The 23,923-nt window shown below is 44.8% G+C and overlaps 4 protein-coding genes across 4 annotated transcripts; 2 read left to right on the forward strand and 2 right to left on the reverse strand.

The window, feature by feature from the left end:
• Positions 1-5,585: 5,585 nt before the first annotated feature.
• Positions 5,586-5,849, forward strand: PtA15_15A193 (uncharacterized protein; the record flags this gene model as incomplete). Its single annotated transcript, XM_053163374.1, has 1 exon — positions 5,586-5,849. The coding sequence occupies one exon, from the start codon at positions 5,586-5,588 to the stop codon at positions 5,847-5,849; it is 264 nt and encodes an 87-aa protein (XP_053027356.1).
• Positions 5,850-12,287: 6,438 nt separating this feature from the next.
• Positions 12,288-12,550, forward strand: PtA15_15A194 (uncharacterized protein; the record flags this gene model as incomplete). Its single annotated transcript, XM_053163375.1, has 2 exons — positions 12,288-12,437; positions 12,512-12,550. 2 exons carry the CDS (start codon positions 12,288-12,290, stop codon positions 12,548-12,550), a joined length of 189 nt encoding a protein of 62 aa, XP_053027357.1.
• A 6,585-nt stretch (positions 12,551-19,135) lies between these two features.
• PtA15_15A195 (uncharacterized protein) lies at positions 19,136-20,857 on the reverse strand (the record flags this gene model as incomplete). Its single annotated transcript, XM_053163376.1, has 4 exons — positions 19,136-19,904; positions 20,044-20,595; positions 20,666-20,766; positions 20,846-20,857. 4 exons carry the CDS (start codon positions 20,855-20,857, stop codon positions 19,136-19,138), a joined length of 1,434 nt encoding a protein of 477 aa, XP_053027358.1.
• A 1,578-nt stretch (positions 20,858-22,435) lies between these two features.
• Positions 22,436-23,435, reverse strand: PtA15_15A196 (uncharacterized protein; the record flags this gene model as incomplete). The annotated part of the gene is made up of 4 exons (XM_053163377.1): positions 22,436-22,543; positions 22,616-22,867; positions 22,982-23,243; positions 23,347-23,435. 4 exons carry the CDS (start codon positions 23,433-23,435, stop codon positions 22,436-22,438), a joined length of 711 nt encoding a protein of 236 aa, XP_053027359.1.
• Between the last annotated feature and the right edge of the window lie 488 nt (positions 23,436-23,923).

The raw sequence follows: 23,923 nt of genomic DNA on the forward strand, positions 1-23,923 counted from the left end.
ATACCACCCCGCCGAGAGGAAGCCCTCTTGGCGAGCTGGTGTACGTGTTCCAGCCCGCTGAGAGAAAGCCCTCTTGGCGAGCTGGTGGACGTGTTCCAGCCCGCCGAGAGGAAGCCCTCTTGGCGAGCTGGTGTACGTGTTCCAGCCTGCCGAGAGGAAGCCCTCTTGGCGAGCTGGTATATGTATACCAGCCAGCCGAGAGGAAGCCCTCTCGGGAGCTGGCGTGAAGCCCTCTCGGCGAGCTGGCGTGAAGCCCTCTCGGCGAGCTGGCGTATGTATACCAGCCAGCCGAGAGGAAGCCCTCTCGGCGAGCTGGTGGATGTATACCAGCCAGTCGAGAGGAAGCGCTCTCGGCGAGCTGGTGTATGTATACCAGCCAGCCGAGAGGAAGCCCTCTCGGCGAGCTGGTGTATGTATACCAGCCAGCCGAGAGGAAGCCCTCTCGGCGAGCTGGTGTATGTATACCAGCCAGCCGAGAGGAAGCCCTCTCGGCGAGCTGGTGTATGTATACCAGCCAGTCGAGAGGAAGCCCTCTCGGCGAGCTGGTGTATGTATACCAGCCAGCCGAGAGGAAGCCCTCTCGGCGAGCTGGTGTATCATACCAGCCCGTCAAGAGGAATCCCTCTCGGCGACGAGCTGGTGTATGTGTAGTATACCCACTCGCCAAGAAGGATCCATCTTGGCGAGTTGGTATATGTATACCAGCTCACCGAGTGGAATCCCTCTTGGCGAGGGGTTGTTTGTATACCGCTCGCCATGAGGGATTCCACTTGGCGAGGTAGACGGGTAGTGGGGGGGTAGCAGCTCATCAGGCCAGACACCCGCACCCGCCGGCGGGTACCTGCTAGCCGCCAACAGGTGCCCGCCCACGGACACAAGGTACCCGCAAAGAGGTACCTGATGACATCTCTAATGCCGCTTGGTGGTACTATTGCCGTGGCGTTGGTTGTGAACCAACGAGGCAAGAGGAAGGGTCCGAAGACGGACGAGTTTGATCCGGATAGGTCGCGTGGGAGCCCGTTGTTATCGACAGCGAGGCGTGGGCGGTGGCGGTGGCCGCGGGTGACAAACAGGTATGTATTGCATTGGTTCAGAATTGGGTGGCGACCCAACGTCTATTTAAGGAGGGAGGAGGAGGTGTGTTTCCCCCCAGGGGATCCGGTTTCGTCCTACCCCCTCCCTGGAGCCCGCCAATCGCTTGATTGGGGCCTCCTTGATTTAATATTTGACCGGCCTTCTTTTGCCTGTTGCTGCGGCACAGGCTGGAGGGTCAATCCAAGGTGCCCTCCAGGGTGTTTGGGGATTAAATTCAAATTTGTGGAGTGATTTTGCAAAAGGTCATAGGCAAAAACTTAGATCTTGCCTTCCAGGTTTCTGTGATTTTAATAAACTTGGATATCATATGTGACAGATTACATATATATCTGTCACAAGAAAATGTGAAATATTAATTTAATATTATTTATAATTCTTTTGTAAGTGTTACGCTGGTTTGCTCTGCGTAGCCAGCTGACATTTCATACCCCTTAAGATGGGACTATAGAAAAATTCAGATGTTTTTAGATCTTTTCAAAATTCTATGATTACGGAGATGAATAGTCCCATCTGGAATGTTATTTTCAGGTAGTCATTCATCTTTATCTGCTGAACTATTTTTGTATCTTACAAGGTACAGACGGACATCTTTACCACTAATACGTTCTTTCTTATCTTTCAGAATTTTCTGCACTTGTAATTTTGAAACTTCAACTGGTTCTTCTACCAGAATAGTAGGTTGAACATCTGTAGATTCTCCAGGCCTTGATATCCATGGCTTAACCAAACTTACCGGAAAAACTGGGTGTTTCTTTGAAATTTCTTCACTCAGAATTACTTCTACTGCATTCTTCCCATGTAGTTGTTTGATAACAAAAGGTCCAACAAAAGCAGGTTTGAGTTTTCTATTTCCTCCCAGATTATTGAAGTTTACTGTAGATAACATTACCTTATCTCCAATCTTGAATTCTGGCTCTCTATGACTCTTGTCCCACCTATTTTTGTTATATTCTACAGCTTCTGTTACACAATTTCTTGCATGATCATGGGCAGCATCTAGCATCTTCTTAAAATCTGAAGAAGTTGGGTGAATATATGGTAATTTATCATTAACAGTATTTTCAGGCATTCTAGGTATCCACCCACGCTCCAATACATAAGGAGCTTCTCTAGTTGTGGAGTGTTTGCTACTGTTATAGGCAATTACCAACGCCAGGAGAAGGTTAACCCAGTCATGTGTATAACCATCTTGGTTTCTCAATTCAAAACCAAATGAACAGAATCTGCGGAGCATGTCTTCCAATGTCTGAATCATTCTCTCAGCTAATCCATCAGTCTGAGGGTGATAAGCTGTAGAAAAAGCAAGTTTTGTTCCTAACATGTCATGTAAGTTGCGCCAAAATTCAGACGTAAATTTTGGATCTCTATCACTAATAATAATTTTAGGGATTCCTACATCAGACATTATTCTATTCCAGAATAACATAGCAATTTCCATAGCCGTGTCATCCTTATGATTAGGTATAAAACACGCTCTCTTAGAGAAACGGTCCACTATTACCAATACTGAATTATATGAATAAGCTCCAGCAGGCGGCAGACCAGTCACAAAATCCATATTAATAATTTCCCATTGGGATTTAGGTTCAGCAATTTTTTGTAGAAAGCCAAATCTTTTTCCTGTTTGCTTATTAGCTTTCTGGCAGATGTCACAAGATTTTATATAAGTTTGAGCTTCTTTCTTCCAATTGACCCACCAAGCTGTATTACAAATTCTTTCTAGTTAGGGTGTTCAAAGTTGACTTGCATAAAATCATAACACTATAAAATCATAAAATTCTAAGCTGAAAAAATATGTTGCACCCAAGCATTCAAATTAGAGCAACATTTCTAGAATGGTACATATGAAATCATTGCTTGAAAGTTTTATGATTTTATGATTTTATACATTGAAAATTTTATGATTTCAACTTTGAACACCCTTAGTGTTCTGTCTTCTGAAAAATGCCCAGAAGTTATACCATCATGACACTCCTTTAGTATATCCACTATTTGATTTTTGTCACAAAGTACTAGTACACTAGAGTGTTTATTTCTATAATACAGTAATCCATCCAACAGAGTAAATTTTCCTAACTTATAATCCACCAGTAATTCAGACTGTAAGCTAGAAATCAACTCAGGGGGGCAATTATCATTTTTCAAGATTTCCACTAGTGTCAACAGACCTGATTCTTGATCATAACTGTTGCACACCAAGTCATAAAAAGCTTCATCCAAATCACACAAATGAATACCTAATATGGGGAAAATATCCTCATCATCAGGATCATACGCCGGATTGTCTGGAGTATTTGGTAAAGCCCATCTACTTAATCCATCAGCATTTTTATGTTTCTTACCTTCTTTGTGGATTATAGTCATATGGCCACGGTATTGTTGTATTGCAATCTGCCATCTCAGCATATGACAATTAGGAGTTTTCATATTCATTAGAGTTTTGAAAGCCATGCAATCCGAGATTACTACAAAGTTAGAACCTTCAAGGTAGTAATGTAATTTTTCCAAAGCCCACACTAGTGCCAAACATTCCATTTGACTAGCTCCATATCTTCTCTCAGAATCTTTAATTTGCCTAGATATGAAAAGGATAGGTTTCTCAACCTCCTGATCATCTATTAAAAACTCTTGGTGAAGAGCTGCTCCTAACCCATCCAAGCAAGCATCAATATATCCAAGTTTATTAAAGACACAGTTTTATCTGAATTGTAAAAAACAGGATCAAGGGTTCCCCCTATAAAATAACAAAAGAGAGAAAAACAAATCAAGGGTTTCCCCTTATGTAAAACTTCCAAAAAATGACCGCACTAATCTCCATACAATAATCATTCAAAAAAAAAAATCTCAACCTAGCCCCCCAACAACAGCAGAGCTGTGTACTCAGGCTCACCCCCCAGCCCGCGTCTAGCGCGCGGGTCAAAAGGGATGGACATGAAGGCCCCCGGCCAGCAGCTAAGGCTACGGACCCGTGGGGGGCCCACTCTTTGCCCCTCAGACTGCGCATGTGCAACAGCGGAGGGGTTGAGGGCGATGGATAGCTGGAAGTGCAGCATCTCCAATCACCCTGGGGGATTGATAGTCTCAAACACTGCCTCTCTTTTAAGCAGTTTGTTCCTCGCTGCGTTGCTAGACTCGCCGCCGCCATTGTGAGCCTGAGTCTCTATAGTGACAGCAGGACACAAGAAATGGGGGGGCAATAGTTGGATTTCTTGGGATAAAGAAGTTACAACTATAAAAGAAAAAGAGAGAAAGAGAGAGAGAAACCAAGCAGGATAAGAAGGAAGAGGAGTACTAGGTTATTCTAGTGGGAATGCACGTCCACTGGCAATGCTACTCTTCAGAAGAGTGCTGCTAATCTGTGCAAGAAGTGCTACAGCTTCCTCTCAGGAGGGTATCTGGATTAGATAAGTCTTAATCCAGCCACAGTTTTTTAGACTTCTCTCTGGACAGTCAAGGTTCTTAAAGGGAAACCTGAGGGACAGCCCTGAACCTAGATTTTGAGGCAAAGGCCTGATGATAAGAAGGGACAGCCCTGTAATCAAGATGGAGGCAAAGGCCTATAGATTTGGAGGGACAGCCCTGTGATCAAGGAGGAAGCAAAGCAAGAAGAAAAGGCAGATCAAGCAAGACACAGAGTTGTACCTCTGAGATAATCAAGGTTCAGTGAAAGAGGTTACTTACTGTCAATATCCTAGGCGCCTGTGACGGTAGGTATACTGGGAGTAGAGTAGGCTCTTTGGTGGTGATCCTGGGGTTATCTGGGTGGTGGTTCTGGTGTGCTGAAGTCTGTAGATCCGCCTCAGGCAAGGGGGATCCTGACTACGAAAATTTTCACAGTTTGCTTATGTAATTTACATATGTACATGTGGTTTGGCGCGCCTGGTAGCGCTGACACGTCACAACTGCGCAAGGGCGCCATAACTCAGTAACTCAGGGAAGGAGTATAGTTACAAGGAATTGATAAGTTGTAACTAGGGTTAAAATTGCATGAGGAAACAGAATATGAAGTCAAAACAAGGTTATCTCTTAAGATGAAAAAGATATAAAGTAATTTATATGTAACAAAGGTAGAACAGGCAGCTTTTAGGTCAGCTGTGATGACTCTAAGGCTGACAGCCATTTTCTCAACTCCCTCTGAATCAAATTCACCGTTACCCTTGCCATGACATTGTACATATCCACCGTCGCTATCTGCAACCCACCAACACACCACCCTATCATCACTGTGCACTAACAAACCACCGTGGCGCAACCTGACTCAGACTTGTACGTCACATCTGCCGTTCCTTTGGCTCACATTCCTTTCCCCTGTCAATGCTTCCCCATTTTTCCGCTGAAATTCCTCTGAAGCTCCATATTTGCCCCACTTGACCAGCTCCTTCCAAAACCAAAACCGAAACGGGCCGCGCAAGTCAATCAGCTTTGGCTTGACCAAAGGGTCCAAGGGTAGCGGAAGTTCGCATTACCTTGGTAGTAACATGGGTGGCGAGATGGCTCGTTGTTGGATCAGCTCGGCATCGAATCAGAGCCTCTCTAGCAGAGGGCTACACGAGACACAGATGAGGATGTCTCAAGCTACCACCTCTTCGCTGAGGCAGATGACGACGGATCGGACAATCAAACCGCCTAAATTGCCGGCCCAAGAGGGCAGTTCAAATTTGGAGTCCGCCAAGTCTGAACCCCTCAAGCCTTCTCACCCGCCCTCCCAGACTTCTCCTCCAAAGCCACCAAAGGAGAAAAAGAAGTCGTGTTGAACTAATTTTTTCTCTGTGCAGGGACTTGGAAGAACGGACTGAATTCAGCTCCTAGACAGCTCTGCAACGCACAAGGGCCAACCGACGCCCTTGACACCCGCGTCCACCCCGCCGATCTCGCGCACATTCAGCTGTATGTCACTCGACGCGCGAGCCGACCAGTCCGCCGCCGACCTGCTCTCGCATCGCTCTCTTGTCTCGACCTTTAACAAGCTCCCTCCCACCCACAACGCATCCTTTGGCTGTGAATGTGTCGCACCCAACAACAATATCTGGAAAATTTTGCTTGCCTGTCCCCATCACCCTTTCCCACTCACCCCCTCCACTTGAAGATGTTGCTTGAGAAAAGTGCTGCTCTTGAAGTAGTGCTCAAGTGAGCCAAGCCAGTTGATCAAAAATTGTTTTTTGATTGTTTCTTTCTGTATTCTCATGATTATTTTGTTTTGCAGCCACAAATTTATGAGAGGTCAGCAATTAGGTAGATGGTAAACAAAAGAAATAAAGAACATACACCAAAACCAACTGCCTGTGAGACAGCAAAAGAATGTCTTTTGTTTTTCAGTTGTATCCAGGATCATACATGTTCCTGGAGAGGTTAGCTGTGCACAGTAGCAAGCATGAATTCTAAAGGTACCAGCCAAACTTTATCTCCAGTCATAATATCCATATACAATCATCTTAGGGAACCTAAGGACACCTACATACAATTGAGCCCTCCTGCTATACCACCATGGCTGGGACACAAGTGCTCAAAGCTAAGAGATTCTGGGCTATAAGCAGGTCCTAGAAAATTTGGAATGATTAAAAAAAATCATGCTTGGGAAGGAATTATTTTTGGTGAAACTTTTCTATAATTAATGGATGGTTGTAATAGAGGGGGGCCAGCCTTGCAAGGAAAACCTGATGTGTCTCAGGGATATTGGATATATTTGTATGAAGTTACACTTGGAGGCTAAATGGGGGGGGGGCATGAGATTTGAATGCCGGGGAGACAAGGAGAGTAAATAGAGAAGGTGAGTCAACTGAAGCTAAATTTTGCAGCGGCAAAGCTGCCTTGACCTCTATAATTCTGAATACCAAATTTGTTTCATAAAAATTTGATCATACAAATCAGTGAGAGTTGAATTCAAATCACAAAATCATAAAATCATGACACTTTTGAGTGATAAATTTTTATGTACAATTCTGGAACTTTGCTCTGTTTTGAGTTTTTGGTTGGAACCTATTTTTTCAGATTAAATATGATTTTACGCAAGGCAACTTTGAACACCCTCTAATTAGGAAACTAATGTTAAATTTACCAATGTAAAAAGGGATAATGGTGAACTGTGTAATTAATTTGTAGAGGCCTAACACTGAATTTGCAGCGGCGGAGCCGCCTTGGTCTCTAGTAATATAAATGGTTTAGTGTAATCCGGTTGGGCCAAGACTGGTGCGCTAGTCAATAGATTCTTCAGCTGTTCATAAGCTTGTGCTCTCTCATATGTCATTACAAATATTGTATCTTCATTACAAATTGCATACAAACATTTAGTAATATTAGAGAATTGTGGAACAAATTGTCTATAATAACTACAGAATCCCAGAAAAGACATCATCTCTTTCTTATTAGTTGGCATAGGATTCAGTAAAACTGCAGCTACTTTATGTTGATCTACTGCTAACATAAGACCAGACACTATACGTCCTAGGGATTTGAGCTCTCCATATCCAAAGTTACACTTCTTAATAGACATCTTTAATCCTGCTTCAATGGATTTTTCTAAGATCATTCTTACCTTTTCTTTGTGATCATCCCAGTCTTCAGAATAAATTATAATGTCATCTATATATACCATCATCCATCCATGTCTGATATATTGGCCAAATATAGAATCCATCATCCTTTGAAAGTGAGAAGGAGCATTCTTGATACCAAAAGGCATACAGAGATATTCAAATACCCCCAGATGGCAAATTATTCTGAGAAACTTACAAATTTCTTCTTCTCGGTCCAAGGGTTCCATCCTTTGATGAAGGCTTCAATCTTGTCATTCGGCATGAGTTTCTGGAGAGCTTTTTGGCTCTCTTGCGCTTTGGTTGGAAGAGATCAGAGGTTTGGGGTTGCTCTGAGTAATTCCTCCTTGAGACATTTCTTCCAGGTAGCAATATGCTCTCTGACCAGGAGTACCGCCTTCTCCTCCAAGGGCGAGGATATTTCGCGCGCGGCTGGGAGCGCTGTGTTGCCGGTCGTGGTAGGGAGTGCTGGGATAGCCGCCGAAGAGGTGGACGGAGGTATGTCCAGATCCATCGCCGAATCCTTTGACGTATCCTTCTCCGGGATCAAAGCTGGTGCATCCTTTCGATTCAATTGCTTGAAATTCATGTTCTTGATTTGTTCTTGGAGCATTTCTTCCTCGCGGTCTTGTTGGATCTGGGAGGAGTCCTCTGAGCTCGGGTTTGTTTGATCTGGTAGGCGCAGTCATTTTTGATTAGTTATAGATTAGTAAATGTATGAAGAATTTGAACTAACTTATAATCGGATCAATGCTTTTCTCAATAGCAAGATCTGGACCAGGAGTAGCAGCGATATTGCCAACGGCTGTGCAGATGGATTTGCTATCGGAAGCCACTAATAATGGATGAGAAGTTAGATGATTCTTGATATAAGGAAACTTTAGAAGAATAATACTTCTTCTTCTAAGGCGCCTTTGTTCGCGGTGGTAAGCTCTGTGGTTGCAAACGAGTTTGTTGATAGCTAGTCTAGCTTCAATGTCTTCTTGCTTGTGGATATGAGCGTGGTAGACAGCAAGTTGGATCTGTTCTTCGCAAGTAAGAGACTCCCACTCAGTAGGTACGTAATTGCGTTCGGCTTCTTCTTTGCGTAACCTGAGATATCAAAGATAGTAATTGATCAGTTCGGCAATTTCTTTTAGGTTCACTAGAAGAAAGAGATATAGAAGAATAGTTCAATATTTTTATATTTTTTATGTTATTTTGATAGAATTTTTAGATAGATGAAAGATGAGTTAGAATGAAAGTAAATTTTTTTATTGGTTTGGTAATTTTCTTGAAAAAAACAAAAAGAGTATTATAAGAACCAAGTACGAGTATTGTTCCCAGCCAGACCCCCAGTTTTCAGCCTCGGTAATGCCAAGAGCTAAGCTCTTCTAGCTAAACCGGGTGAGAATATAAGATTTTTAGGGTTTTTTTGGATATTTTTTGTTTATTTATTTCAAAGAAATAAATATAAAGAATAAAAAGGAGGGGCCCGACGTATCGGGGGTGGTTTAATCCCTCTGAGATAGGTGGCTGGGGCCTGATAACAGGTTTGGTTTGGATCCCAGGCTTACAGAAAGAAGAAATGAGGCAATAATGTGAAGGGTATTTACTTACTATTAGTAACCTATCACTTATTGCGACGATCTTCGAAGATGAGGACGGTGACGAAGGCGTTTATACGAACATTATGGAGCTCCGTCCGGTGCTAGGCCGGCGGCAGCGCTGGGAGGGGATGGATGCCTGGTGGCTGCCCTCACGGATGATCCGGAGAATGAGTCTGGGGGGATTCCAGTTGATAGCTTGTGGTGGGGTGGTTTTGATTTTGTTTCGCCGGGGTTTGGATCCTCGGTGGCGGTTGGTTTCGTTGGGAAAGGATTCTTGATGGGAAATGGGACTCTTTTAATGTTGGACTTGGGCTCTGGACTCTGGACTCGAGATGGCGGATCAGAATTCCATGCCGCTCCCCTCCTCCAAGTTCCGCGAACTTGGACTTGGGGAGGCAACATGTCACATACATTTCATCATCTCCTTGCGCGCCGTGCGCACACACACAAAACAACACAAAGAAACAAGTCAAACAAAAGAAAAAATAGAAAACAGAATCAAAACAAAACAGAACACAGAACTCAGCAGGATGGAAATAGAGTAGAAGGAAAAGAGAACCACAGCCTAAGAGGTGAGAAAGAAATGACACAACACAGGGAGGAGGAGCATAGAAATAGATCAGAAACAAAAGACATGGAATAAACCCACAGCACAAGCTGTGTTAGGACCAAGAAAGAAAAAAGGGAGAGGGAATGGGGGAATAGGGACAGAGAGGGAAGAAAAGGTTGTCTGAGAACTTTGAGTCTTGAGAGGATTGATCTTGAAAGGAGCGCCGGTGAAATTTGAGAACTGAAAAATGATTTGACTACCGGTTTGACCACCACAACGTTTCTACTGAAAACTGTATTGATTGGTTTTGGATAAGAATTTGAGTCAATAGAGTAGTCAGTTGATCGTTCAGTGTGTCTAAGACTAAGCTGAGGAGAAAAAGAAATGAGGTCAAACAGACCTCTTTAAATATTCTTTCTATCTCCTGATTCGATGGGGATATTATTTCACTCAAATATCTTTGCGGACTGGGGGGGTCAGTATTTCTCAATGACCATTTGATTCTTGATGGGGTTGTTGCTTTCTGTCCGTTTATCTCTTGCGAGCGCTAATGGGGCGGTTGGTTATCGAGGTTGATCGGTTTATTGCTTTTGAACTTGGTTTATCACACTTGAACTCGGATGGGGCATTTGGTTGTCTGGAGAATCTTATTTCTCAGACACTATCGGATAAGTGAAACCTGTCACTTAGATGTCATTGACATGTTTGTATGTAGCTCACGCGCCCGGGTGTAGTTTATTATTCACCCGGACTATATTTCAAATACTCACTACTTTTCAGCTTAAACTATATGTACATACATATTTTATGTATTTATTATATATTTATATTATGAGTGACAGATCACATATATATCTGTCAAAAAAATCTATGAAATATTAATTAATATTTATTTATACAAGTGTTACGCTGGCTTGCGCTGTGTAGCCAGCTGACAGGGGTGCTCTTGATATAAAAATCACTTTCCCAAATCTTGTGGATGGCTTCAGAGAAGATCTTGAGGCCATCCTTCACAACAAGGTTGATGACATGTGCAAGGCATTGGACATGGAAATAATTCCCCTTCATTTTGAGAGGAACATTGCTCCAAGCTGAGATAACTGATATTAATTGACTGATTGCAGAGTTGTTAGATGTTGCATTATCCACAGTGATAGACGCCACCGTTTCAAATATCTCCCACTCAACCATGGTAGTTACAAGTTGATTGGCAATTGTTACACCAGTTTGAAGAGGCGGAAGCTCTTTGAAAGAAATGATCCGAGTTTTCAGGGTCCAGTTAGAAGAGACAAAGTGCGCTGAGACTACCATAAATGGTGTCTGGTTTGAAGAGGTCCAGAGATTGGTTGTTAAGCCAATCAGATTGATTTCAGAAAGATTGACTGCTAGCTTTTCCTTCATGGAGTTGTACAGCGCCATGATGTCGGTCTTGAGGGTTGTACAAGAAAACAATTTGAACTGGGGTTGCAAAGACACAACAAATGCTTGGAAAAGTGGTTGTTCAACAAAAACAAACAGCTGCTTGTGCGCAATGATGAGTTTGGCTAATATTTCGCGAGAGATTGTCTGAGAAAAGACCCAATTTGTTGGCAATTTTGCTGACAAGGCTGACAGCTTCAGTAATGTCTGCTTGCTTGCGCTGATGTAAGAGTTGCATTGCTCGAGGTGGCGCCATAAGTCCTTCGTCCCGTTGCTGCTCTTGCCATCCAGTTGTTGTTGGCAGTGTCAACATTGAGCTTTGGTAGCCTCACCTTTAAAAAGAAGAGAAAAAAACAGGTCAATTGTCAGTAAATGAGAACATATTAATATTATCTAGATTCTAGATATTGCAAGGGAAACTGATACTTGCCAGTTCCTTTCTTTGTGAATTGCTCCCAAATGTTGCTGGTGGTCTTTCCCTTCTTTGATACTTGGGTTTTGCTTGATTCTTGTGTGCCGAACGGTTGTTTTTCACTCTGCTGAGTGCTTGCTTGAGCGGGAGCCGTATCCTCAGTGGTGCAAATTACCTTGATGGGGGAATCTTCATCAGACAAAGGGGAAATCACAGCAGCGGTTTGTTTGCATTTAGAGCGTGGCATTGTTGGACCGCCGACTGTCTTGAATGTCGATGTTGGGGTAGAATCAGATGGGATGATGGTTGATATGTACCTCTGGGCATGGCCGTGGGTCTAGCAACGGTGTAACCATTACGCGCCATGTATTGTGTAATGGGCTGTAACGTATCTTAGTGTAATGCCGTTACATTGTAACGGTATCGTAACTTGCACCCGCTCTGTTACATGGCAATTTGAATTATATGTAGCGGTAGCTTGCTGTGCTACATTCATTCTCAGATCTCTGTATTGGGTGCGGTGATGCACTACCGCTTCAATGCAAGTTACAGTTGGTCATGTAATGGCTGTAGCGGTGAATTGGGTCGCGGGACCCAAGGGTACTAGGGGGCGGGAACCAATCGGGGGAACCCTTGCGCCAACGGTGAAACCATTAGTCAGGGCCGCCGCCGATCCCCCAGGAGCATCCACCATGGCTCAATCGTCCCGCGCATCGGCCTCTCCACGGCCTCCATCCTCCGCACGTCCCCCTCTGCCTCCATCCCGTCAATCAAAGCGGGTGATCACTCCAGTCAAGACGCATGGGAACTACGTCCGGCCAAATGACCAAGATTGGACCGATGTTGGCCCATCCTCCCGGTCCCAGAGAACTCCGGTCCGATCCAAACACGTTTCAAAAACAATTTCTGTTGCCAGCCTATCATCGCCGGATCCTACGACTACCCGAAATGGTGAACCTTCTGTTTCCCAGCCAAAGCAAAAGAAAAGGAAGCAACGTTGCGTCAGTTACCAATCCGAACTAGACCCGGACGCATACACAATTGATCTTGCCCAGATTTCCGATCAAGGAAATGAAAAAGTAAAGAAAAAGAAAACCAGAGGTGTAGCTGCTAAAGAAACCGATGATGTCGGGTTATATTTTGAGTCTCCTACTCAAGGGCACGGTGAAGTAAGTTTTTCAATCATTCTTTTAATTATCGTTAGGTTTTATTGTTGATCATCTAAACTTCCTATCTATCAGACCGAAGGACCCAAACTACATTACAAATGCAGGTGGTGTCCAAAGATTTACAAAAGGGGGAAGGATGGCCAATCTAACTTACTCAAACATCGGGACGGCGACATGGCACGATCAGCTTGCCCTGGAAGATCAGCTGCAATCAATTTGGGGGCTAACTTACGACGCACCTTGAAGGAACAAGCGGCCGATGCCAAGAAGAACAAATCAAACAGCCTCACAAATTACATCAAAAGTGCCGCCTTCGACAACCGAACTCTCAACCAGATTATTGTCATCTGGCTCATTGGAACGTCTCAACCTTGGATGCGAATTGGCAATGCCGTCCTTGGATTCTCGTACAACTACACTCGCCGTGTTGGAGTCAAGCTCTTCTCGCGTGTTTGGGCTGCCGCCGAGGCCCATCAACTTTACATCAACCTTCAAGAGAAAGTTAGAAATAAATTAAAGGTAAGTTAGTTCCTTTATTATATTCCAGTTGTATTTTAATAGCATGTACTAATTTTCTCTTGTGATTGTGGGGTGCAGTCGCTCAAGTCAAAGATCAGCCTCATCCATGACGTATGGACTACAAAGGGTGACCACCAGGCGTTCATGGGTATCTCTTTCACATACATTTCCGACGATTGGACGTTCAAAGTGTGTCACCTATCTCTCAAGTACATCGCTTGGACTCATAAGGGGAAGTATCTTGCCATCCGTTTTGCTCATATCATCACCAAGCTTCACCTTCAAGATAAGATAAGTTTCTTCGGCTCTATTTAATTCAACTTGTCTGTTTGCTAATCTTGTTTTTTCTTCATCTACATACATTATAGGCCAAACAACCAACTCTGGCTCTAATAACCGCACATTGACGACCACACTGGATCAAATTGTCCTCGAACAGACCGGCAAAGAACTCAACCTCGCCGCAAATCATATATGTTGTTTTTGTCACAAAATTGCGCTTATCTTGTTGGCTGGACTCAAGGCAATCAATCTTTTGACTGAGGGCTTAACCCCACGAAGACACGCGACTCTTGGATTTGTCCCTGCGCTGGGAACAATCGATGAACTTGGCGAGGAAGCTGCCGCAGCAGACATTCCACCAGGTGATGCCTTAGACGGTGAGCCACTCCCAGCGGGTGGTTCTGATGGTGGCGGTGACGATTGCGACTCTGATGCAGAACAGGTGCAAAGCGCGGAGCCAACTACGACCGTCTTGGAGATCTTGAAGAAAGTCGATTCTGTGATTCAAAGGATCACTAGCTCAGCCGCCAGAAGGTCTGAATTCAACCTATGGCGCAAGAAGCTTGACTGTGGTGGTCCAACACTCATCTCCGGTTACGGGATTCGCTGGAATATAAAATGGCAGAGCCGGGACCGTGCCTACCAAGGTCAAGAGGTTATCTACAAGCTCATCAAGAACGAAAAAGACAGACAAGAGCGCGAGGAGGGTCAGACCAAAAACTTTTTCCACGAGTACAAGATCACTTGCAGTGACTGGGATGTTGTCAAGCGATTAAATGATATACTTAGCGTGCGTCTTTCTTTTATTTTATATCCTTTGTTCATCCTTCATAATTCATTTCACTTATTCTCCTTTATTTCCAACACAGGAATTCTATTTTATTACTAAAAGGATGGAAGGAGATCATTCCTTGACATCCCTAATGTTGTGCGAATACAAACACATCATCAGCTACTTGAAAAAACGACGTGTGCCGTCTGAACCCAAATTTCATAGTATGATCGATAAGATGATTGAGAAGACAAAAACTTACCTTGCTGAGGCGCTGAACTGTGATCCTGTGCTCCTAGCCACAATGTTAAACCCGGCGTTCCGACTATCTCTTTTCTCGTTATGGTTTGAGTTGCACTACATATATGCCAAGGGCTTACTTCAAAGGGAATATGAACAACAAAAGATTGAAATGGAGGCAAACTCAGTTCCTACTTCACAACCATCTCCTCCGGTTTTAAGTCAACCACCACCATCCAAACATCGCCGGGATACCGATGACGTGGACCTCTTCCCTGATGCCACCGACTCCTTACCCAAAGACGAGTTGACCACATACCTCAGTGGTATCTACAAGATCCCGGTGGCCGACGCAGACAAATGCCTCAAGTGGTGGAAGGTATGTTATTCTCAGTTAAATCAAGTGATTGTAACCTTTGTTAATCTTTGGGTTTATATTTCATACAGGATCATCACCAAGAGTTCCCGATCCTGTCATCAATGGCCAAGGACTACTTGGCTTGCTCTGCAACCTCGGAAAGTGTTGAGCGCTGCTTCTCGGCTGCGGCCGACATCTGTGGACGCGATCGCGGGAGACTGGCCCCCAGGACCATTGAGAGATCTGTAAGTTCTCACCAATGGCTGCAGCAAGGATATCAGGCCAATGGCGATTTCGAGGCGGCCCAGGAGTTTATCACCAAAAGCTATGAAGAACTGGAGGAAAAGAACAATTGAAAAAAAAGTAAAAAGGAAATGACAAATTTTTGCTGCCAAAATATTGATGTATCATTTTTTACCTGCTTTGACTTCCTCCTGTGCATTCTCGCTTCCCACTCTGCCTTACTGCCTCATGAACAGCCTCACTCCCCCATGTAAATAGCTTGCCTGCAAAAAATACACGATTGGTGCAAAAAAGCCCAATACATGCGTTACTGTATCAAAATTGCATTGGTTGACCGCTGCGCTACAACGTACTTGTAGATTATGTAGCAAAGATTTTAATACTGTGCATCGGTAGCGCATCGGCACTACAATGCGCTACAGGCTTTTTTTGAAAGTGTGTAATTGTGTCCAATTACGATACATGTAACGGCCGCTCTGCTACATGTATTGTAATGGTTACACCGTTGGGTCTAGCCTTGCACAACAATAAGAGACATGTCAAGAAATGTCACAAGTCACAGCTCCTAATTGGGTCACAGCCGGGTCTTTGGGCCGACCCAAAATGATAAACACCTGCCCAAACCCAAACCCAATTAGACCTTGGGTTGGGGCGGGTTGGGTCAACACAAGTAGGCTACCTGAACCCGCCCCAAGACCCGTTGGGTCTCGGGTCGGTGTTGGGTTGACCCAACCCACTTGCATCCTGACTCTGGAGAGTGCCTCTAAGTCTCCCCTGGTGTTGGCTTGAAAAGTTTTTGTGATGTGGGTACTGATGAACTTGGCTTTGGAGAATTGCTTCCCAATTCTATTCATTACACAGTTTGTGTAGAGGTAGTATATGTTGGTACACCTCACACTACAGGCATGTAGCTGTCGCTGCGGGATGCAGCGTCACCCTGTTGTTGCAAGCCCGCGTGACTGCGCAAGTAGGCGCAGTCACTGCGGCCGCGACCCCAAATGCAACGTCAGGTGACGCTGCGGGCCGCAACAACACCTATTTGCCCGTAGTGTCACACCTGTGGATATAGCTCAACGGTAGAGAAACCCAGCATGCATCGGGGAGATGCGGGTTCAATTCACCCTGTCTGCACTATTCCTTTTACTTGCTCTACAGTTGGTGCGGTTTTTCATTGGATACTGAGTCCCACTGACCCCTAAAGTGGCTGTCAACAAACCAGAAAAACATTTGGATCAATGATTAGTTAAAAATTGAGTAAAAATGAATGAGGGGTAAAAACTTACATTCATAGAAAAGCTTCAAAAATTCACAGCCAGATTTTCCCATTCAAGAGAAGAAGGGCAAGACTCAATCTTTTTTCATTCATGGAAAGCTATTGAAAAGCTAGTTTTAGAGGGGCCAATTTGCATTCCAGTGGTGTCAAAATAAAAGTTTGTTGCCTGATAAGAAGTGGTGCCCCACCTCCTTTCTAGATAACTCCGGGTTTGGATCATCAATTCAATGCAGTAATGAGATTGAAGATGCAAAAAACGTACACTAAGGATATCATTCAACTTCCTGACTATCTCCCAGTCCTGCCACAAAATTTGATACTGATTTTATTAGCCCTTACCCCCATCACAGTCTTTTCAATCTGATTTTATTAGCCCTTACCCCCATCACAGTCTTTTCAATCCTTTTTGTTGTTTATAAGTTCATTGATCACTTTTCAACTGATGTGGATGCTCTGAGGATTCAAGCTTCACAGCCTCTTTCAAGCATGTATCACTTCATGTAGTCCAATTTTGTGTCAAAATTCCAATCAAGCAGAGAGGTACAAGGAAATCTAGGTCTCCTACCAACAAATATATCTCACGCTCTTGCCAAAATCACAATGAAGTTAAACATGTGCCAAGGATCATAATTTTAGAGCTTCTTTCAAGTAGCACATTCAACATGGGTTGCACTAGCCTTGAAATGGCTTCAAGTGAAGAATTGCAGCTTCACCTACATGTCTCCAACTTGCTACTACAAAAGAATATTCCAAGCAGGCTGCAGGATTTTGCAATGCGGCCACCAGGAATTCCAGCTGAACAATAAAACATAGGAATCCGATGGCCTGCAGACTTTACCAATGTCACCTCACCTGTCTTTTTTGAGGCCCAATGCTAAACCCATCACCCTTGAGAGCCTTGTTCACATGATCCATTGCTGCGATAGAGACTGAAAACAGTCACCGGCTTGACTCCCAGGAGCCAATGGAGCTTACCAAGTGCAAAGGCGCAGTGTGTGGTGGACAATCACCGAGATGATTGTGTTGGCCAACGTCAAGGCCAAGTGCAAGCATTGGATTGGCGGAAGAACACAATGACTGGCGGAAGGGCGCTGGGGGGCTTGGAGGATGGACAAGGCTGAACGGGATCTTTGGGAGCCGGAGAAGCAGGGAGGCCAGTCAGGGCAAAGAGAAGATCAACAACAAGTCCCATCAGATGACGCTGGTTGATGCGCGCAAAAACAAAAACAAAAGACTCACCTAGCAGCACCTCAAACATTAGCCCGAAATGAGTTGAACCCGACATTGTTGGGTGATCTTGTGTGATGGCTGGCAGCGGTGGGATTTGGAGTGAAGGCACAAGATTTGGGGTGTACGGGCGGTCAAACTTAACACAAGTCCCTCCCTGTGCTCGCGGGGCGCGAGCACCCTCCCGCTTGCGGGAGGGACTTGTGCCTAATGTCCAACATTTTGCCTGAGGCTGCCCAGCCAAATGGCCAAAAAATCCTTCTAATCCACATATCACCGCATACCCCTCGGATTTCTTCACAGCCTCCAGTACCATTAGAATCAGCTCCTTGTTGTACATGTTACCATGTATCCCATCAAAGTTGTATCCTCATCCCTTGGAAGTAATTGTGATGTAAAAAAACTGCCTTGGGAGGCCTGGTGAGCCAAAATCGTGAGAACCTGTCCAATCTTGACCAGCAAGTGGCCCAATGGGTCCATCACATTGCTCAGAAACAGCCCTGGCAAGAATGGCTGCTGAGCAGCCAATTTTTGTTGGGAATACTTGAAAAAATATGTACAAGATAGCTGAGATCAAGGGCTACAACATGGTCAGCTGGGATTTGGAGTAAAACTGTAGAGCTAATCATCAAATAAATGTAAATACAAAATTGCTCATTTTCTTCAAAAAACCTTGTCAGCCTGGATTCTCAGTCTACAACTGGGCTAAGCCCAGTCTAACACTGCCTGGTTGGAGGTTACATAGGTCACTACACCCCCCAAGGCTTCTTCAATGTCTTTATGGAAGTTGGTGTTCATGAAAGGCCTTTAACTTCAACTTGAAAAATTATACGCAGTTTATTCCTGGCCAACTTTGAATCCCCCTAAACAGGCCGGGCCAAAGTTCAACATTTTCACAAAATCACTGTCCGCGCGCGGCCCAAACCCGGCCAGGTTTGGCCTGTTGTACACCCGGCCCAATTGCCAACCCTACTCACACACAGCACTACAACAATCATTGTGTTGCAATAAATGTATTCGACTTGTTCATGGGATGCTGCTATGGATGGTAGCATCAACATTTGAATCAATTAAATTAAACCAGAAATTTTCTGACAGACAAAGAGAAATTTCGCCTACATAGACAACAGATTCTTGAAATCACAAGTTCTTCCTAGTAGTTGTAAAACTTGCCAGTAATTAGAAAGATATGCTGATAAAAACGAAGAGGACAAAGAGGACAAGAAAAAAGATACAGTAATGAACGAAGAGGCAATAAAAAGGAGTGGAATTTGCATGGTCTTGCCATGCCGGGCTGGCTGGGAATGTGAGAGGGGAAATCGGAATTGGCAATCTGAACATAACGGGTTTTGAAGTGTGCAAGTTATTGTAAAATCAGAACAGAATGTCAGTGGTAGATGATCGTAGTGTCAGTGGATGCTAAGCTGGATGTAGGGATTGTCGTTTGGTTGTGTTTATCATTCTTTTTTTAATTTCGCCGACAACTTTGAGAGATGAGGAATATGTCCAGTGTGGACCAGGAGGCAAATCGCGATCCATGCGGCAGTCAATATTGTAGCTAAAACCATACTCTTGAGAATACTGAGCCGATGTGATCTTATAGCCACGGGGCTCAAAACCTTGGTTAACGGACCAAATATAGGAGCGGAGGATGAGTGGGATCGGGTGCGTCGTGACTGCTTCCGGAGCTTGAGTTTTCGTGCGCATATGGCCGATGGGGTATTAGACCTCGTTCGGTTCAATATCGGGGTGTTGTTTCTCGAAGGGCTCATGGATATTGAGACGTGAGGTAAATTTCGATCGTGCGGTGGTCCATAGAAAATCAATTCGTTTGAGGATCTGAAGTTGACACCCGAATCCCAAAACCTCGATGGCACTAGTCCTCGCTGGCATTCGGAAGGAGTCAAGGAGTGGCCACTTCCACTGCTCATCTTCCCTTGATTTTCCAGAAAGTCATGACGTTTCGACAAAAGGTTCTTCTCGGTTACCGCGGCGGCTTCCTTGGCTCGTCCAAGTTCCCAGACGTGGATTTGTCGAAATGATCCAAACATGAAGATCAATGGGCAAGTCCGAAATAAACCACAAAAGAATATTTCCAGTCCAATCCAAACAAGTGGGCTTAGGCACAACCTGATCTCGGCGCTGGTTGTTTTCGTCATTAGCAGTACGGTTCCAATTACTGCTAAGCTTACACAAAACACTCCTATACAAAGGGTCAATCGTGCTCTAAAGGACGGAAAAATAAAAGAGCAAGCAGTTTTTTTGCAGGATATTAACTTCTGAATCGAGTTTGATTTGTTAAAGGGCATTACCAAATGAGCCTTTTATTTTTCTAGGGTATAAACACAGAGGGAACTTGGCGTACCGATGTTTATCTGAATTGCCAGAGCAATCCATCAGCCAACTGCGCATACTATCTGACAACATAGTCATAACCTCCTTCTTAATTGGCGAAAAGATGTCGGGATCCATGGAGTTGTCGGCCTGAGCCTTAAATTGGTCTTTCAATTGTTGAGAAATGTTCAGTTCAAGTTCGAAATCTTGGAGCGCTTGATTTGACTGGCGTGGTGGAATGACAAATGACTGAAGGCTTTCGAAAGATTTTTGTAATTCTTCGGGTACTGGGGCGTTGGGCAAGCCTTGAGGAATTGATGAAAGTTGGACCTCGTGCACCTGGTCCCCAGGCCCCGGTGCCATCTCTCCCTGGGATTTAGCAGCCAAGACGTTGCGAACAAACGGCGGCACAAGCCGGGCAACTCCTTTCCGTTTAAGCTTCCATGACTCTCGAATGCCACCTTTCAAGGGCCGGGTTGCGAGATTATCAGGTATTGGGGTTAGTGATTTTTTGCGGTCGCTCAAACTGGCTTGCCATTCTCGGTACTGCTTGGTGTAGTCAGAAAGCCAAAAGTAGAAATATCTAAAAAACAGTTATCCGTCCTGTTTCAGATTCAGGTCGTTTCCCACTAAGCTTCGAGAAAAGGGCTTACAGATTTTCTGCCGAGTGTTGAACGTGCACTAAATGCTCTTCAAACTCGCCGAGAGTGAAAGGTGAAAGATGTTGGCCGGCTAAAACGTCTTCAAGGTTAACCTGCATCCAACGTAGTTTGAAACAATGCTGTAAGTATGGAGGTCAAAGCTGACTTTCTGGTCAAGGGAAATTGTAAGACCTCGTTGGCCATGTGGGGTTTCTTGCTAGATTCTGGGATATATAAAACCCAATCTTGACTCGTATCTTGCGTTTCAAAAGACCAAGTAAGTGTGAGTCCGAATTACTCCAGGTCGTACATGCAGCGTGGCCTTCAGGTTTTTTTTTTTTCTTTTTTGCCCTTCTTAGAGATGCTGAGCGGACTAGTCGGAAACCAGATAATGAAGAATCCGCCAGGGTATTTATTCAAAGAACTAGAGGATCTCCACTTCGAAAAGGGATGGTTGAAAATTATAGTGGAAGAAAAACGGGGATGTTCCGTACACCCAAATCGCCTCGCAAATAACAGAACAAAAAAAGCCAACGTGAGATCAAGTGTGCAGGACCCGACGTGCACTATGTATTCAGAAAGTTACTTGGTACTGTGGCTAGCCTTCGACCGGTGAGAAGAGTTATACTAGATTGCTCAAGAACGACTGAACTTGAGAATGCGCCCAGGTGCCTATTTCAACGCCGATATTCACACATAGCCTTGCAAAGCGACCGTTGGTTAGTAAAAGCAGCAACGGCCCGTTCGGTGTGCTGAAAGAATAAGTAGCAGATGGGAATTATACACCTTAGCGGCTCGTTTGAGAGCTTTAAGCGTCCTGTGGTAGGTGTTGGAGATTAAATTACATAGATAGCCTTGGTGTAGGAGCTCCTTAGGTTCTGCACGGGTAACTCCGGCGAATTCTTCCAAAAGCCTCGGTCCAGATTCCAATCCTCGAGCCTGGCGGGTTTCCCGAAAAAGTATGCAATGGCCCGAGCGCTCGGCTCATGAAGTTCTTTCAATCTTCTTGAGGTGTCCACATATTTACGTTGTTCAGGTCAATTTTCCATCGTTCAAGTTTTTCATGAAGGCATCATCCGCTTCCTCAAGAGGAGGATGAATTTAAAGCTGGAAAGGCAGACTCGTTTAAAGGCGTTCAAGTTGTACTTCTATCCTTGTTGAGCAAGAGCAAATGCCACTGATTTGTTGTTGGAAATTGATCCGATTTAATCATTGCTTGTTTAACTAGCAGCATTTTCGGTGATCTGTATGTAGTCTGTTCTCCTAGTCATAGTGTCCAGCATGAGTGTTCGGGAGACATCATAGTCTCCAGGACTGTGCAGCATTCTGTAACGGAGGTGGTCTGGTAACCGTGCGGTTAACTTAAGTTAGGGGTACATACCCAGAACGTAACCACATAGTGCCCTCGTATCGTGGCGCGGGGCTTCATCTCTCGCCCTAAAGGAGCGGAGTGTAACTTTTGTAGACATCCACTTGAAATTGAATTAATCGCTTGTATAGATTACGCGACGATTATTCTGGATCAATTGTGCATTATCTGGAATCCATCGCCTTCCTAAGCTTCATTCGCATCGAATTACAATTCTGTCTTACAGATGTTTAAAAAAGTAATTCAAATAAAGAAATACAAGCGCCTATTTTAACTGAAACGTGAAGCATAATTCAGTTGGACATGACAAAGTCGAAGAGGAAAGGGCGCGAAAACCTTACTGATTTAGCGTGATAATAATACATTAACAAAGGTGTGCAATAGCTGAAACCCACATGTGACTGGGTCCAATTTCAAGTTCTTGACTTTTTACGGGAGTCGGGGGGATGTAGAGTAGGAACAACCGATTCTTGTTCAGAGGTAACGGCAGACTCGTGTTCTTTGCTCCTTACTTCCAAAGCCTGCAAGCCGGCCCAAAGGCACATCAGTAAACTCGTCAGGGTGGGGAAAATGCGGGGGGATCATGGAAGTACCCGAGCATAAGAGCCGCTACTCTTGGAAAATATCCGCTCGGCATCCCCGACCATTTCTGTCGGGCCGGCCGGACCTATGGTGTTGGTATACGCGCGCTTCCGTCTCGTCGAATGGTGGTCTCCTGCCATACTGGTGGAAGGCGGCGCCTTTACATAGGCCTCGTATCCTTTGACGATATTGCCAAAAAGATTCGCAGATGGGTCGGTGAGGTATGCAGTTTCATGAGAGTACAATGTGGCTTCTAAAGCAGCCTGCATTTTGGGAATCAGACCAACCGATACATGTTAGATATGAAGACTTACTGCAGGCCGCATCCATGTGCGAAGAACGTCTTCAAGTCAGGCCAGAGTTGCAAAAGTACGTACGAGCTCCTTGTCTAGCTTTTTCTTCTTGGCAAGATTCATAGCCAGTTCTATTTTTGCGCTTTCCAAACGACTCAAAACTCCAGGGTCGACATCCCCTTTGGGTGCACTAGTACCATTCGGACCCGTTTCGCCCGCTGGATTCGATTGTTCTGCTTGACCGCTGACCTCCTGTGTCGGTGGATCCGGGGCGGCTGAGTCGGCCATCCAAATGGGGTTCTGATCTCCTGGGCCAGGTCCTTTGGCTGCTCTTTCCTTCAATGGTCTGTGAGATCGTAACGGGAGCTCGGTTTGATTGGTGGTGAATGTGATCGAGGAGCCTGCCCGGTCGTCCCCCGTCGCGCCGGACGGGCGCTTGTGCTTCAGACCTGGGTCGGGTTCGGGGGTGAGAGCCACAAGTCAAGCGCTCCATTCGCAAGCCCTGCTCGGGGCCACAGTCCACCCGACGTCCCGCCATCCCAACAAAATTATTCCGAACTTTTGCCTCAAGGAGTCAAACCAAAACCGACATGGAGCCCAAGGCCACGCCACTGGAACCAATAAATATCAGTTGAGTTCTGTCTTCGTGGGCTTGTATTCCTGACTGGATACCATCTTGTGGCTATTCATCCACAAAATTGCCCACAGAGACACTGATTTTATGGGTTTTTTTATTCATTCAGAAAAATCGCGTTTCGATTTGGATACCTACTGTGCGTGTCGTTGGCTGTAAATAATTGTAATCGGGCAAACATGTCAAGAGATCAGCCTATTGGATGACCTGCCTACTTTGAGTAGTTAGTTGATGAGATGACTTATTCCGAACTCGAAGGATACAGATGGACGCTTACGACACTTTATCACGATCACCTCCCCCCTCACCCTTTTCAATTCGCAAGACGAAATCCGGAGAGCTCAGGAACTCTTGAAAGAGTATGCTGCCGGCAGAAGGCCCGACCTTGATGG

Source organism: Puccinia triticina, chromosome 15A (assembly GCF_026914185.1).
Source record: "Puccinia triticina chromosome 15A, complete sequence".
Taxonomy (NCBI): Eukaryota; Fungi; Basidiomycota; class Pucciniomycetes; order Pucciniales; family Pucciniaceae; genus Puccinia; species Puccinia triticina.